The 16473-nt window shown below is 44.6% G+C and overlaps 1 protein-coding gene across 1 annotated transcript in view; it reads left to right on the top strand.

Annotated features, from left to right (window-relative positions):
- Positions 1-1164: 1164 nt before the first annotated feature.
- adad1 (adenosine deaminase domain containing 1 (testis-specific)) overlaps positions 1165-16473 on the top strand; it is a 32921-nt gene continuing 17612 nt past the window's right edge. Inside the window, exons 1-4 of the mRNA XM_078412103.1 lie at positions 1165-1340; positions 3372-3560; positions 3664-3816; positions 10536-10625. Coding sequence (XP_078268229.1) covers positions 1166-1340; positions 3372-3560; positions 3664-3816; positions 10536-10625 — 607 coding nt within the window. The 5' untranslated portion in view covers position 1165. The remainder of the gene's footprint in view (positions 1341-3371; positions 3561-3663; positions 3817-10535; positions 10626-16473) is intronic.

Raw genomic sequence — 16473 nt, 5'->3', positions numbered from 1 at the left:
ATCTGGAAAGTCATAGTTTTTTGGAAGGGAATCGTCCTTGATTAGTTGATTTAAGGTTGGTTGTGGATGTAACCAACTGCGTTGATGAGGGGAACCAGTGGAATAGCATATTTGTGTGTGAAGGAACTGCAAGATAGACCCAAAAAGCTGGAGTAACTCAGCGGGACAGGCAGCATTTCTGGAGAAAATAAATGGGTGACTTTTCGGGTGGACAACCTTCTTTAAACTCTTCTATTAAAAATGACTACATGATAGAAAACTATTAATGAACCTATGTTTGTCCATTTGGAAGAAAGCATACAATAGTTTCCCATGGATTGATTTTAAGACTTGTTATCTTCTCTATAAATGACTTGAACTTGGTAGTACAGTTTCTATATCTTGGAATGATACGAAATGTTGCCACAAAGAAAGGGGACAGAAAGATCGACTATTTCAGTGGAAATAGACTAACAATGCAGAAGACGAATGGGGGTACAATTTTATGAAGGTAATTCAGATGATGCACTTAAGGAAAATTTATGTTGACAGACTTTAATTTAAATAGTACTGCTTTGAGAAGATCTATGTGTACAAATTCTTAAATTGAAGAGCCTGTTTGGAAGGTATGAATTACTTTGGTGTTTGATTCCCCACTATAGAATGGTTTGAGATCACGATCTCCATAAAGGGACGGCAGAATCAGTTGGTTGGATGAGGATTAAGAGTGGCAGAATGTCGGTATTATAAGAGAAGTGATGGAAGTAAGGCAAGGGCTGAAGTATGGAAGGTAAATAAGGGACCAGCCAGCAGGAATCCTAGTCCATTGCTGTGCTGGGAAAACCGGGATCACCCAACGATAATTGCTCTTGGACAACTCAGTGTGGGTTCCTTTGCAGTACTCCAAAATAAGCATCTTTCCATGCATCCTTGTTGGCCCAATCATATCAGTACGTATGTCCAGTTGAATTTTTGTTATGTGAAATAACTGCACAGTGGTTGCTATAGTATTTTGCTGCAGAAAACAAATCTTGCATTGCATAACATAAGTGGATAAAAATATTGTCATGCAATTACATTTCCAGGTGGAATGATTGTGCACTTTAATCTCTGTTTTTCCTTGCAACAAGTTTTACATTGGTATTTATTCCTATTTAAACATCTTAGTTCCATGTTTTGTTTCAGGATGTCCACTGAAAGTGCCTGGTGTAAGGCCTCAGGAGAGCCTAGTTTTGCTCAGATTTTGAAGAAGAACATATCTCCAAAGCCTCCTCAACAAATGTTAAATGTAACTTTCACACCGCGAGGTGGAAATGCAGATGATATAGACACGGATATATCCAGAGTCATTCAAATTACAGGTCAATAAATTAATTTCTAGTTTCATAGTCAAGAAAGATTTCTGGCAGTTCTTGGCCACCTTAATAATAATGGTAATTCACTGTATCTATTTGTTCTATCCATGTATCAATATCATTCTTATATTAAGGAAAAGTTAAATAACATTTTCTTTTTAGAAACCTGAAAGTGAATGTGTTCCAGTGAAATGACAAAAATATAAATGACCTGAAATCTCTCAAATCAAATTGTTGGATATTGGAATGACACTGAACTATTTGGCTTTCAAGACCAAATAGCATTCAATTAATAATTATCATTGTTAAAAAGGAGTTATTCTCAATTGCACCCGTAACTTTGTGACATTTATTGGGTATATGATGTGCTAATTCAGGTAAATTCTTTTAAATTGTCCTCCCTACATCCCGTGCAAGAGGTGTCATCATTCGAAGCATTTTGAAGTTTTCCAACTCTTGGCATACCACTTAATCCCTTCAGTTTGTTTAGCATGTTGCAGGTTAATAAAGGCAATTAATATTAACATGGCTTACCTTGATGCCTCTTGTAAGATTACTTGGAACATGTTGCTCCTCTGCATTAATTTTTTTATTCTGCACTGTGCCTGAAGTGTCTTATTGTGTGTTATGAAGGTGTTTGCCTTTCTTTAGATGAGGAATATCCACCTGCTGCATCAAAGCTTCCAATGCAACATGAGCAAACTTTGCAGCACATTTTCTGCCAGATATTCGCCGCATTTTAGCTGTTCCTTTTGCTTGAGTAATTTCTATCCAACGTTTTCCTTTCAAATCTGCTGTCATCACCCCTTTCAGAAACACAAACATCAACATTTTGTCCTTTCAGACCTCTGGAATATGCTTCCATCTTACAAATATCCATGCCTGATTTTTCTGCCAGTAGCTACTCTGACAAAAAGCTATGCTCAAAGGTCAATACATTCCTTGTGACTGGTTATTCCCTGCTTTATCCTTTTTAAGACCCAAGTTACACAGCATCATCTCAGATGGGAGCACATACAAAAGTTTTATCCTAGTTAGAATTCCCTCAAAAAATCCTAAATAAAATTTTAAACATGCTTTACCTTAAGTGAGAGTTAAAAAAAATGTCTGCTGAAGGTCTGAAATGAAATAGAAATGCTGGAAACATACAACAGATCTGGCAGCATCCACGGAGAGAGAAACAGTAATTATTTTGGACCTGGGACTCTTCTGGATATGAAATATTCACTGATTTTCTTTCCACAAACGCTGTCTGATCTACTTTTCAGCGTTTTTAATTTGCATTCATAATTCCAAACAGACTGCCCTATGCTGACTCTATTACTCTATTTTATTTTGCCATGATTTCTTCATTTTTGATTTTTCACTGCTAGTCTGACATAGTCTAACTAAGCAGCAGTTTTCTCCAGTTTGTTGTGGAGAAGACTATTACTGGTAGCTTTGTATCCTACCACAAGCCCAGTTCCCTAGATCAATCCTTAGATGGCAATTGGCTGAAGCTGAGGAATACATTTTGAAGCCTTTGGTGTATTTGTCAGCAAGATGAACTTTCAACCATATTTCAATTCTGCTTACTTCCTTATCTGTAATGCTCTTTGACTCCATCTTTGTGTGTCATCTTGCCCGTATGCATAACTGCTGCAGTGCTTTCTTACTAATCTATTCTCCATTTATCATAATCTCCACTCGTGTTGTCAACTTTAATCCAGACCAATTCATCCATCCTTTTCGAGCACCTGAACTGACAGTACCTCAGTTAAAAATCTTCATTCTTGTTACTATCACCATGATCTTGTTTCTCATTTCCCTGTTTCTTAATCTCCAGCTATACAGTCTGCAAGCTTTCTAGGTGGTTGCAATTGTTGCCTCTTGCACATCTGATTTTAATCACAATGCTTTTTAATCGCCATGCACAGTGCTCAAATAAATGTAGGTATTTGTTGTTTGTCTATCGTATCCAAGTTCACCTGTAAAAGAATGTAATGTTTTGATCATAGATTGATTCATTATACTTTTTATATGCATTTGTTTTTGCAGGTCAGTACCCAAAGTTGCAATTTGCTGACCAGGCGAAATCACTCTCAAACAGTGCATTACCACCCAAGAAAGTTTCTCGGGAATTTATTGATAAATACAGACGTGGTGAGATCAATCCAGTTTCAGCTTTGCATCAATATGCACAGATGTTGCGCATGCAGCTAATTTTGAAAGAAACAGTCGCTACAGGTAAATATAACTTACTTTTCTACAGCAGATATCTTGCAAGAAAATTGCCTGTCAAGGGTGGAGTGATTTTCCTCAGCTAAAATGAATAAATTTAACTTTTCAGGCAATGTATTTGGGCAGTACTTTGCATTCTGTGCTGTGGTTGATAGTGTTGAATATAAAACTGGAATGGGCCAAAATAAAAAAGAAGCAAAGGCTAATGCTGCACAATTAGCTCTCGATGAGCTCCTGGACACCGAACTGAACAAAACCTCCAGTAAGTTTTCAAAAAAATAACTTAAAAACTGGGGATTGAATATTTGATTCAGACATTGCAGAATTTGTTCTTGTTAATAAGCATGTATAATAATGGCTAAGTGATATTGGTAAGAATGTTTACATTAAAATTATGAAATTAATTGGTCATTAGAGCACATTGTTATATTTTATTAATGCAAAATGCTGGAGTAACTCAGCGGGACAGGCAATATTTCTGAAGAGGAATTAGTAATGTTTCAGGTTGAGACCCTTCTTCAGACAGAATTGGGGGGAGGGAAACTAGAGGTATGGAAGGGTAAGGTGTGAACGACAGATCAAAGCAGGCAATGATAAGGAAATGTACAATATGTAGTGACCATAGGGATTGGTCCTGAGAGTCGAACCCGCTGATTGGCCAGCTAGGTCACGTGGTGGTTTTGGGGCCCAAAACCAGGCAGTGGGAAGAGAACTTCGATGTGAACCGTTTGAGTTAATGGTTGTCTGTAATCTCGTTTGTTATCCTTTGTAATTGAATATTGCTGCGCAATAAACTTCTTTAACAAAGTACAAGCCTCCAGACTCGCCATATTGGTGACCCCGACGTGATCTAGCCGATCATCTACCATGGAGGGACAAGACGCCCCTTCTTTGGTTCTAAAGCCCAGCGTACCGCAGCTAAACGCGGTCAGCGTTCATCTTCCTCCGTTTTGGGCGCATCAACCACAACTTTGGTTTGCCCATGCTGAAGCGCAGTTCCACCTGAGAAACATCTCGGTGGACGAGACAAAGTATTATTACCTGGTCAGCGCTCTACCACCTGAGACGTACGCGCGGGTGATGCAGTTCATCACCTCCCCTCCTGCAGATGTCCGAGGTAAAGGGATTCGACCCTCCGCTAGCAGCGATGAGCCCGCTACTCAACCGCCGGCCACCCCGCCCAGCCCGACTGTCCAGGCCATTGTCGCGGCCTCCGACCCGTATGCTGCGGTCCTGGCTGAGTTTCCGGAGATGCTCGTTCAGCGTTTCGACGCCCCTTCTGCCCGGCACGGCGTTGTCCATCACATTCCCACCGAGGGGCCCCCCGTTTTCGCTCGGGCCCGGAGGTTGCCGCCGGACAAACTGGTGGTGGCGCGTGCAGAATTCCAGAAGATGGAACGAATGGGCATTGTCCGTCGGTCCGACAGCCCGTGGGCCTCTCCGTTGCATATGGTCTCCAAAGCATCTGGGGCGTGGAGACCATGTGGAGATTACCGACGCCTTAACGCCGTCACCACGGCAGACCGCTACCCCATACCGCACATCCAGGACTTCTCGTCTGGGCTGGAAGGTGCCATGGTATTCTCCAAAATTGATTTGATGCGGGGCTACCACCAGATTCCTGTGCGTCCGGAAGACATTCCAAAGACTGCCACGATCACTCCGTTCGGGTTGTTCGAATAGTTGCGTATGCATTTCGGTTTGAAGAACGTGGCACAGGCTTTCCAGCGGCTTATGGACCATGTTGGTCGGGATTTGTCTTTTGTTTTCATTTATTTGGATGATATCCTGGTCGCCAGTCGCTCGGAGCAGGAACACCTGGTCCATTTGCGGACCGTGTTCCGGCGGCTTCAAGACCACGGGCTCATCATCCACCCCTCCAAGTGTCAATTTGGCCTCCACTCTATTGATTTCTTAGGACACCGGATCACCTCTGCCGGCGCCACTCCTTTGCCCGAAAAAGTGGAGGCTGTCCGTGCCTTCCCGCGACCCACCACAGTGAAGGGGTTACAGGAGTTCGTGGGCATGGTGAATTTCTACCATAGGTTCGTACCGGCAGCGGCACGGGTCATGCGTCCGCTCTTCCAGTGTCTCACAGGCAAACCTGTCGAGTTGGAGTGGTCCGCGGCCGCTGAGACGGCCATTGAGGCAGCTAAATTGGCTGGCAGATGCCACCATGCTCGTCCACCCAAGCGCCTCCGCCCCCATGGCCCTGACGGTCGATGCGTCGGACGTGGCGGTGGGAGGGGTTTTGGAACAGCAGGAAGATGGCAGTTGGCAGCCCTTGCCGTTTTTCAGCCGACAGCTTAATCCGGCTGAGCTGAAGTATAGCGCCTTTGACCGAGAGCTTCTGGCTCTCTATTTAGCTGTCCGCCACTTTATGTATTTTCTAGAAGGCCGCCCATTTGTGGCCTTTACGGACCACAAACCATTGACTTTTGCTTTTTCGAAAGTGTCCGACCCGTGGTCGGCCCGCCAGCAGCGGCACCTGACTGCCATCTCAGAGTTTACTACCGATGTCCGACACGTCGCGGGTAAGCTTAATGCCGTTGCTGATGCCCTGTCCCGGCCAGCCATTTCCCCAATTTCAGCGGTGGAATGCGAGGTGGATTTCCAGGAGCTTGCGGAGGCACAGCGCCTGGCAGACACTGCCTCAGCATACCAGTCCACCACTTCGGGGTTGAAGTTGGCCCAAGTGGCTTGCGGGTACAAAAGTCTGGTGTGATGTTTCCCTTCCCCGCCCTAGGCCGGTGGTGCCGGCCGCCCTTCAGCGCCGGGTGTTTGATGCCATTCATGGGCTGGCGCACCCGTCCATCCGCTCCACCTCTACCTTAGTGGCCGCTAGGTTTGTGTGGCATGGCCTGCGGAAACAAGTAGCCGCTTGGGCCCGTTCCTGTGTTCCCTGCCAGACCGCTAAAGTTCACCGGCATGTCCAACCTCCGGTGCAGCAGTTTGCGGTCCCTGCGGTCCGTTTTTTTCATATTCATGTTGATTTAGTTGGGCCTTTACCTTCCTCCAGGGGCTACACTCACCTACTCACGGTGGTTGACCGATTTACACGTTGGCCGGAGGCCTTCCCGTTGTCCGACACCTCCGCCACCTCTTGTGCCCGGGCCCTGGCCCTCCATTGGGTGGCCCGTTTCGGTGTGCCGTCCGTCATTACCACCGACCGGGGTTCCCAGTTCACCTCTGCCCTTTGGGCTACGCTAGCGGAGCTGTACGGTTCCCGGTTGCAGCAGACCACGACGTACCACCCACAGGCTAATGAGCTCGTGGAGAGGTTTCACAGGCAACTTAAGGCGGCCCTCAGTGCGCGGCTGGACGGCCCTGACTGGGTAGACCAGCTCCCCTGGGTCCTTTTGGGCATCCGTACTGCTCCTAAGCAGGATCTCGGAACTTCGTCCGCGGAACTGGTATATGGCTCGCCACTCAGAGTGCCCGGGGATTTCCTTCCGGAGTCCTCTGGTCAGCAGCCCTCGGTTCCGTCGGTTTTAGCATCCCTCCGGGCGCGAGTGGGTTCCCTGGCTCCGGTTCCTACTTCACGTCACGGGTGTTCCATGGTGCATGACCCGCCTGCCTTGAAGGACTGTGAATTTGTGTTTCTGCGGAGAGATGCCCATCGTTCCCCGTTACAGAGGGTCTATGAAGGACCGTTCCGCGTGTTGCGTAAAGGGACGGTCACCTTCACCTTAGATGTTGGGGGCAGGAGTGAGCTCGTCTCTGTGTCCAGGCTCAAACCTGCACACTTGGATCAGGGCCGCCATGTCCTGGTCGGTCAGCCGCCTCGGCGGGGCCGTCCTGCGATTCCACCTGATCCGGGATCCCCTGCTCCTGTGGTTCCGGCAGCCCCTCTCCTTACTCGTTCTGGTCGCGAAATCCGGCTCCCTGCTAGTTTCCATACCTCGGGTTCTGGGGGGGGGTCATGTAGCGACCATAGGGATTGGTCCTGAGAGTCGAACCCGCTGATTGGCCAGCTAGGTCACGTGGTGGTTTTGGGGCCCAAAACCAGGCAGTGGGAAGAGAACTTTGATGTGAACAGTTTGAGTTAATGGTTGTCTGTAATCTCGTTTGTTATCCTTTGTAATTGAATATTGCTGCCGCAATAAACTTCTTTAACAAGGTACAAGCCTCCAGACTCGCCATAAATGGTACATTGTTAGCTTTGGGGAAGGTGACAATAAGACATACAATCAGTAAAATTAATCAGAAGGACAGTGAAGCTAGTCGGAGAACTAGGGTGGGGGAGGGACAGAGAGAGAGGAAGGCAGATTATTATCTGACCGATATCAAGTTAGGAAAAGGGGAAGTACAATGAGATCTGGGTGTCCTTGTTCATCAGCCACTGAAAGTAAGCATGCAGACATAGCAGGCAGTGAAGAAAGCTCATGGCATGTTGGCCTTCATAACAAGGGGAATTGAGCATAGGAGCAAAGAGATCCTTCTGCAGTTGTACGGGGCCCTAGTGTGACCACACCTGGAATATTCCTCCAAATTTGAGGAAGGACATTCTTGCTATTGAGGGAGTGCAGCATTGGTTCACGAGGTTAATTCCCGGGGTGACGGGACTGTCGTATGTTAAAAGAATGGAGCGACTGGGCTTGAATACACTGGAATTTAGACGGTTGAGAGGGGATCATTTTGAAACATATAAGATTATTAAGGGGTTGGACACGCTAGAGGCAGGAAACATGTTCCCGATGTTGGGGGACATGTCCAGAACCAGGGGCCACAGTTTAAGAATAAGGGTGAGGCCATTTCGAATGGAGATGAGGAAAAACATTTTCACTCAGAGTTGTGAGTTTGTTGAATTCTCTGCCTCAGAAGGCAGTGGAGGCCAATTCTCTGGATGCTTTCAAGAGAGAGTTAGATCGAGCTCTTAAAGATAGCGGAGTCAGGGGGTATGGGGAGAAGGCAGGAATGGGGTACTGATTGAGAATGATCAGCCATGATCACATTGAATGGTGGTGCTGGCTCGAAGGGCCGAATGGCCTACTCCTGCACCTATTGTCTATAGCAGAGTCAAAGGGAGAAGGCAGGAACGGGGTACTGATTGTGGATGATCTGCCATGATCACAGTGATTGGCGGTGCTAGCTCATAAGGCCGAATGGTCTACTCCTGCACCTATTGTCTATTGTCAGTCGAGACTCCAGGATTGTGTGCTGCCTCTCTGATGCCAAGGTCCAGGATGTCTCGGAGTGACTATGAAATTCTCAAGGGGAGGGGGAGCAGCTGGAAGTCGTCATGCATGTTGGCCCAACTGACATGGGTAGGAAAAAGAAGGTTCTGTGATATGAGGAAAAGTTGGGTAAAGGCTAAAATGCAGGACCTCAAGGTAGTGACGTCTGTATTGCTTCCAGCGCCATATGCTCGTGAGGGTAGGAACTGGAAGATAGAGGAGATGAACATGTTGGTGCAGGGGACAGGGATTTAGATTTCTGGACCATTAGGATCTCTCCTAGGGCAGAGACGACCTGTATAAGAGGAATGGGTTGCACTTTAACTGTAAGAGGCTATATGGGTGGAGCTGATAAACAAGAAAGGGGTGATCACATTGTTGGGAGTGTACTACAGGCCCCCAAATAGTCAACTGGAATTAGAAGAGCAAAGATGCCAGGAGATTGCAGGCAGCTGCAGGGCTAATAGTTTGTCGTAGTAGGGGATTTTGGCTTTCTCAATATTGACTGGGAATGTCCTGGTACAAAAGGTTTAGATGGGGCAGAATTTGTCAAATGTGTTCAGGAAAGTTCAATATGTAGAGGGCCCTACACAGGAAAGGGCAACGCTTGATGAAGTGTTTGTGGATGAGCCTTTTGGGACCAGATATCACTGTTCTATTATGTTTAAGATACTAATGGATAGAGACAGGCCGGGCTCACAAATTAAAATTCTGTATTGGGGTAAGACCCACTTTGAAGGTATCAGTCAGAGTATTGAGTATAGAATTTGGGAAGTCATGTTACAGTTGTATAAGACATTAGTGAGGCCACATGTAGAGTATTGTGTTCAGTTTTGATCACCATGTTATAGGAAAGATGTAGTCAAGCTGGAAAGGGTGCAGAGAAGATTTACGAGGATGTTATCGGGACTCGAGGTCCTGAGCTATTGGGAGAGGTTGTCCAGACTTGGACTCTATTCCTTGAAGAGTAGGAGGGTGAGGGGGTCATCTTATAGAGGTGTACAAGATCATGAGAGGAATAGATCGGGTAAATGCACGGAGTCCTTTGCCCAGAGTCACTGACATACTTCACATTGGAAGCACCTGCAGATGGGAAGGGAGGGAGATCCACGGTGTCCAAGCACGTTCAGTTGTTGGGGCCAGGCTGTTGAAAGCGCAGCCTGCTAGGGGCTACAACGTGAGCCGCAACAACAGGCACGTGAACCGGTGAAGAAGGGCTTGCTGTTGTAGACCAGATGCATCAGTGCCTGGTTTTAAAGTGATGCTAAAAAGTGATGTATTAACTCAGCCGACTGAACAGAGCTTTATTCACTCTGAGGAAGAGTCCCAATGTCACCTATTCATGTTCTCCAGAGATCCTGACCCGCTGAATTACTCCAGCACTTTGTGTCCTTTCAGTAGGTGAAGAAGGGCTTGCTGGTGCACCTTGTGAGTCGGAAGTGGGGTCGCAAGGAGAACTCTAAACTGCCAGGGAGACAATATGAGTCGGGGATGAGTCAGCAGATCCGTCCGCTATGTCCAATGTCTGTTATAAGGGGATCGTTAAAACAAGGGTTGGCTTTGCGAAACAGTTGGGAGAGAAGTTTAAGAGGATATTAATTCTATCATGACAGAGGGATATGACCGGAAAGATCGCTTGCCACTTGCAATGCTATCTGTGGCCGTGAGGAAACTTCAACTGAGTCGTAATTTTGTCCAGATTATAGGGGTGGGCGTACTGAAAAATCTGTATCCATGTTGTGATGACATTGATTTTATTGATAAACCTGCTGTTCACAAGAAACATTTCAATGCTTGTTTTCAGCTTCATGTCCTGCTGTAATACCTGATGAACGTAGAGTAATAGCTGCATCAAGCCTGCCTTCAAGAAATCACCTATCCAAGCTAGGTTATGGTAAGAATATAGTTACTTCCCATAGCTCGTTTGAGCAGAATAGTACATGCTTTCATGTTAGGTTGACATCCAAACCTTATATACACTCACTAAAACATAATGTGGATTCTGTTGGCCAAAAATTGGTTAGTTCTTAAATGAATTCTCTGAAAGGAAAGTTTGCAGAGCTAGGAGAGAGGGTGGGGAAGTGTGGATTGCTTGATCGTTCTATCTTCAAGGCAGTGTGAATTGGAGAGTTCAGTGGATTTATACTGTGCTGTAAGTGTTAGGTGATTATTTTTTATACACCATTTCATTGCATCTGACACAGCAAAATGAGATCCAATCCGGGCACCGCAAGAGTTAAATGAGGGATTCACTTCCTATGTGGAGATGAGATACAGAAGTGAAGTACAGAAACAAGTAGCTGCAGATGCTGTTTTATAAAAGAAGACAGTGCTGGAGTAACTCAGTGAGTCAGGCAACATCTCAGGGGAACAGGGAATGGTGATGTTTCAGGTCAGTACCCATCTTCAGACTAAATGTAAGGGGAGGGGGAGATGGAAGAGAGGAGGGACAGGTCAAAGCCTGGCAGGTAATAGGCTAACACTAATAAGAGTTATTTGATAGGGAGATGGTTGGACAAAGTCCAGAGATAAAATATCAGAATTGTGGGAGAATGCATATACATTTTGGTTGTTAGAGCTGTGGGACAGTTGCATTAACTGGAGTGTTGGATGTTAAACCGAAACTGTTTAGATGTGCTCTTATACTGACGTCACTACCGGTGTACCAGATATAAAATGCATATGAAAACAAAATAAAAGTCTTCTCTTCCGGTTAAAGCAACACCGACGTATGAGAGCATGTGTGTTTATTCCTCCGAAGAATAAAAGCATAATACCGACTATCCTGCCCTTGAGATGCAAACGCCAACAGGTTATGGGCCCAGGAGGGATGGTGGAAGCCGATGGAACAGATTATGCTTCGACGGAGATGAAAAGAATTACGAATTATGGGAAACAAAGTTTTTAGGCCACCTGCGGCTACAAGGCTTAAAGTCAACAATTCTGAACGAGCCGGCTACCGACGAAGAAGACGACGGGGAAGCCGAGAAAAACGAAAAAGCCTACGCCGAGCTGATACAAGTGCTAGACGACAAAAGTTTGTCGCTCATTATGAGAGAAGCGGCGGACGACGGGAGAAAAGCGTTGCAGCTACTGAGGAGCCATTACGCGGACACAGGGAAGCCGTGAGTGATCGGCCTCTACACCGAGCTGACGTCGCTGAAAAAGGCCATAAACGAAAGTGTAACAGAATACATTATTCGTGTAGAAACGGCGATTACAGCACTAAGAAAAGCCGGAGAGACTCTTAGTGACGGGCTGCTGATTGCCATGATTCTGAAAGGCTTGCCAGAGACATTTAAGCCATTTGCCATCCACATAACACAGGGTGATGAGAAGACAACTTTTGGTGAGTTTAAGACCAAGTTGAGAAGCTACGAGAGCACTGAAAGATTTAGCGGCCATATGAGTGACGACAACGTAATGAAAGCAAGAGGCTGGGTGAAAGAAAGGACTAAAGGCTCAGAGAAGACATTCACCTGCTACAACTGCGGTCAGACGGGACACAAAGCGTGGGAATGCAGCGGAGAGCGCAGCGGTAAAGAACAGAGACAGTGGTGCAGTTTTTGCAAGAGCCCCACTCATAAGGAGGCAAACTGCAGAAAGAAAAAGCGAGACAACGTGAAACAAGCATCCGACTACAACGACCACACATTTGCATTCAAAATAAATGACTGCCAGGCAAGTGAAGAGACTCGTAAAGGGCTTATGGTCGACACGGGCGCAACATCACACATAATCACAGACATTGAAAAGTTTAAGAACTTTGATGAGACTTTCCAGCCCGCCAAACACTTCATCGAGTTGGCTGACGGGACAAGGACGAGCGGTGTCGCACAGAGGAAAGGCAAAGCAGAGGTGTACCTGAGAGACAGCGAGGGCCGTCGTGTGAGGACGACGCTGAGAAAGGCGTTGTACATCCCATCATTCCCACAGGACATCTTCTCTGTCAAGGCAGCAACGACCACCGGAGCTTCAGTGATCTTTCGCCAAGGCAGCAACGAGCTCATCCACAAGAACGGTACCAAGTTCGACATTAAGGAGTACGACAGACTATACTATCTAAACACTGTAAGTCATAAAACTAATGACGAATGTCACGGGTGTTATGATATTCAAACATGTCACGAGATACTTGGTCACTGTAACTATGATGATGTATCACAGTTAGAGAGGGTAACAGTGGGCATGAAAATCAAAGGTAAAGTTGATAAGTCCAAACTCAACTGTGAGGTCTGTATAAAAAGCAAATTTGCACAGAGCAGGAACAGAGAGCCAGATGTAAGGGCTAAAGAAGCACTTGAGTTAGTGCATACTGATTTGGCTGGCCCTATAGAGCCAGAAGCAAAAGATGGATACAAATACATACAAACTTTCACAGATGACTACTCAGGAGAAGTGTTTGTTTACTTCTTGAAAACAAAACGTGACACTATAAAAGCTACAGAAAAGTTCATAGCGGACGTGGCCCCCTATGGAAAAATTAAGTGCATAAGATCTGATAATGGCACAGAGTTCACAGCAGCAGATTTCCAATCATTGCTCAGTAGAAATGCCATAAGGCATGAAACCTCCGCACCTTACTCCCCCCATCAAAATGGGACAGCTGAGAGAAACTGGAGAACGTTATTTGAAATGGCAAGGTGCATGCTACTCGAGAGTAACCTACCGAAAGAATTGTGGACATATGCTGTAATGACTGCTGCAGTAATCCGCAACAGATGCTACAACAAACGTGTTGGTCAGACTCCACACTACATGGTGACAGGCAGAAAGCCTAATCTTTCAAAAATGAAGAAGTTTGGATCAGTCTGTTTCTCATACAAACAAGTCAAAAAGAAGTTAGACTCAAGATGTGAAAAAGGGATTTTTGTAGGTTATGACAAAAACAGCCCTGCATACTTAGTCTACTACCCAGAGACAGGGTGAGTTCTCAAAAACAGACTAGTGAAGTTCATAACAAAAAGTGTAACTGAATGCCAAACTCAGACAGATATGGAGATGAGTCATGATGACCATCCTGGGAAGAGATTAACATCCCCCAGACCAAACGCAGAGGTGACTGATCAGAGTCCAGAAGTGACACTGAAGTCACACACGGATACTACTGAGAGTGATAGCAACACTCAAACTGGACAGGGTGAAAATAGTCAGAGCACACGCTATCCTAAGAGAGAAAGGAAAAGCCCACAGTACTTATGAAACTATGAGTGTAAAGTAAAAGAGGATGACCAGATAAATGTAAATGTAGACTACTGCTACAGAGTGATGTATAATGTTCCACAAACCTTCAAAGAAGCTATGAGCTCATCAAAATCTGACATTTGGGCTAAAGCCATGAAGGAGGAAATCAAATCTCTCAAAGAAAATGACACATACACTCTAACCACAATACCACAGGGCAAAAATGCAGTGGGGGGGAAGTGGGTGTTTGCAGTAAAAGAATCTTCAGATAAGACTGAGACATACAAAGCCAGGTATGTTGCAAAGGGGTATAGTCAAGTAGTAGGAATAGATTACAAGGAGACGTTTTCCCCAACAGCTAACATGACATCAGTGCGCAGTCTGATGCAGCTAGCAGCTCAGTACGATTTGGAATTACACCAGATGGATGTGAAAACAGCTTATCTACATGCTCCAATTGATTGTGAGCTGTATATTGAACAACCTGAAGGATTTGAAGTGAAAACAGACACAGGTAAAAAGCTGGTCTGCAAACTTAACAAATCACTGTATGGACTGAAACAGTCAGGACGGAACTGGAACAAGATGCTGCATGATCATCTCAGTAAAAATGGTTTCGCACAAAATCCAGCAGATCACTGCGTGTACAGTAAAGAGTGAAAATGAGAGAATAATTCTGATCATGTGGGTTGACGACCTAATTATTGCTGCCAGTGATAAAGAATCTCTCAATGGTGTGAAAGAAATGCTAAGTGCAAAGTTTAAGATGAAAGATCTTGGGAAACTTAGACATTTTCTAGGCATTGATTTTTCACAGACAATGGGAGAAATAAAAATGAACCAAAAGAGGTACATAGCAAAAATACTGGAGAAGTTTGGAATGTCTGACTGTAAAACAAGGTCAACTCCATGTGAACAGAAACAAAACTTTTATGATGATGATGAGCCTGTTAATCCAACACAATACAGGGAAGTGGCAGGCAGCTTGATATATGTGATGACATGTACAAGGCCTGATTTAAGCTGGATTGTCAGTAAACTGTCACAATATCTAGCAGAGCCTAAAGAACAACATAGGATAACTACCAAACATGTGTTGAGGTACTTAAAGGGTACTATAAACCAGGAGCTGTGTTACAAGAAAAGAGAGGAAAAACCCAAACTTGTTGCATACAGTGACACTGACTGGGCGGCAGATCAAAATGACAGGCGAAGCACAACAGGATATTGTTTTAGTTTGTCTGAAAATGGGCCTGTTATTTCATGGAAATCCAAGAAACAGCAGACAGTAAGCCTTATCCACATGTGAAGCCGAATATATGGCAATGGCGGCTACTACACAAGAGAGCTTGTATCTTGTGCAGCTATTGAAAGGAATGGACAAAGATTGCCAGTACGATCCAGTGAAAATCTTTGATAATGCAATCGCACCTTGATTGTCCTCAAAGAACCCAGTGAACCGACAAAGATGCAAACATATCGACATTAGGTATCATATCATTCGGTCTGCACTCAGTGATAAGAAAGTAATCATTGAGTATTGTCCAACAGCAGACATGGTTGCAGATATCTTAACTAAGCCTGCAACAAAGTTTAAAACTGAGAAATTCAGGGATTATATGTTTGAAGTGTAAAATCATAACAACAAAATTATTTTTTTTGAAAGGTTGAACACTGTAAATGTGTAAAATATGGTGATACAGAGAATGTAATCAGATTAAGTTATGTTGTATATGTTGTTAAATGTAATGCACAGCATAAGAGCAAGTGGGGGTGTTGGATGTTAAACCGAAACTGTTTAGATGTGCTCTTATACTGACGTCACTACCGGTGTACCAGATATAAAATGCATATGAAAACAAAATAAAAGTCTTCTCTTCCGGTTAAAGCAACACCGACGTATGAGAGCATGTGTGTTTATTCCTCCGAAGAATAAAAGCATAATACCGACTATCCTGCCCTTGAGATGCAAACGCCAACATGGAGCGTCAAAGTGCTGCTTGAGTATCATAAGGCAATGCTTTATAATCCAATTCATGGGCTTGTATTAATCATTCCATACTTAAATAAAGACTCTTCATAATTTTATGAATACTGAAAAATCAGTTTGAAATTCAGCATTGGTCACCAACAGTGTTCTCCATAATGTTTGGGACCCAACATTTATTTATTTGCCTCTGTACTCCACAATTTGAGATTTGTAATAGAAAAAAATCACATGTGGTTAATGTGCACATTGTCAGATTTTAATAAAGGCTGTTTGTATACATTTTGGTTTCACCAGGTAGAAATTACAGCAGTGTTTAGACATAGTCCCCCCCAATTTAGGGCACCATAATGTTTGGGGCACAGTAATGTCATGTAAATGAAAGTAGTCATGTGTAATATTTTGTTGCATATCCTTTGCATGCAATGACTGCTTGAAGTCTGTTATTCATGGACATCACCAGTTGCTGGGTGTCTTTCCTGGTGATGCTCTGCCAGGCCTGTATTGCAGTCATCTTTAGCTTATGCTTGTTTTGGGGGCTAGTCCCCATCAGTTTTCTCTTCACCATATA

Source organism: Rhinoraja longicauda, chromosome 1, assembly GCF_053455715.1.
Source record: "Rhinoraja longicauda isolate Sanriku21f chromosome 1, sRhiLon1.1, whole genome shotgun sequence".
Classification (NCBI taxonomy): domain Eukaryota; kingdom Metazoa; phylum Chordata; class Chondrichthyes; order Rajiformes; family Arhynchobatidae; genus Rhinoraja; species Rhinoraja longicauda.
This window is presented reverse-complemented; position numbering and strand designations above follow the sequence as displayed.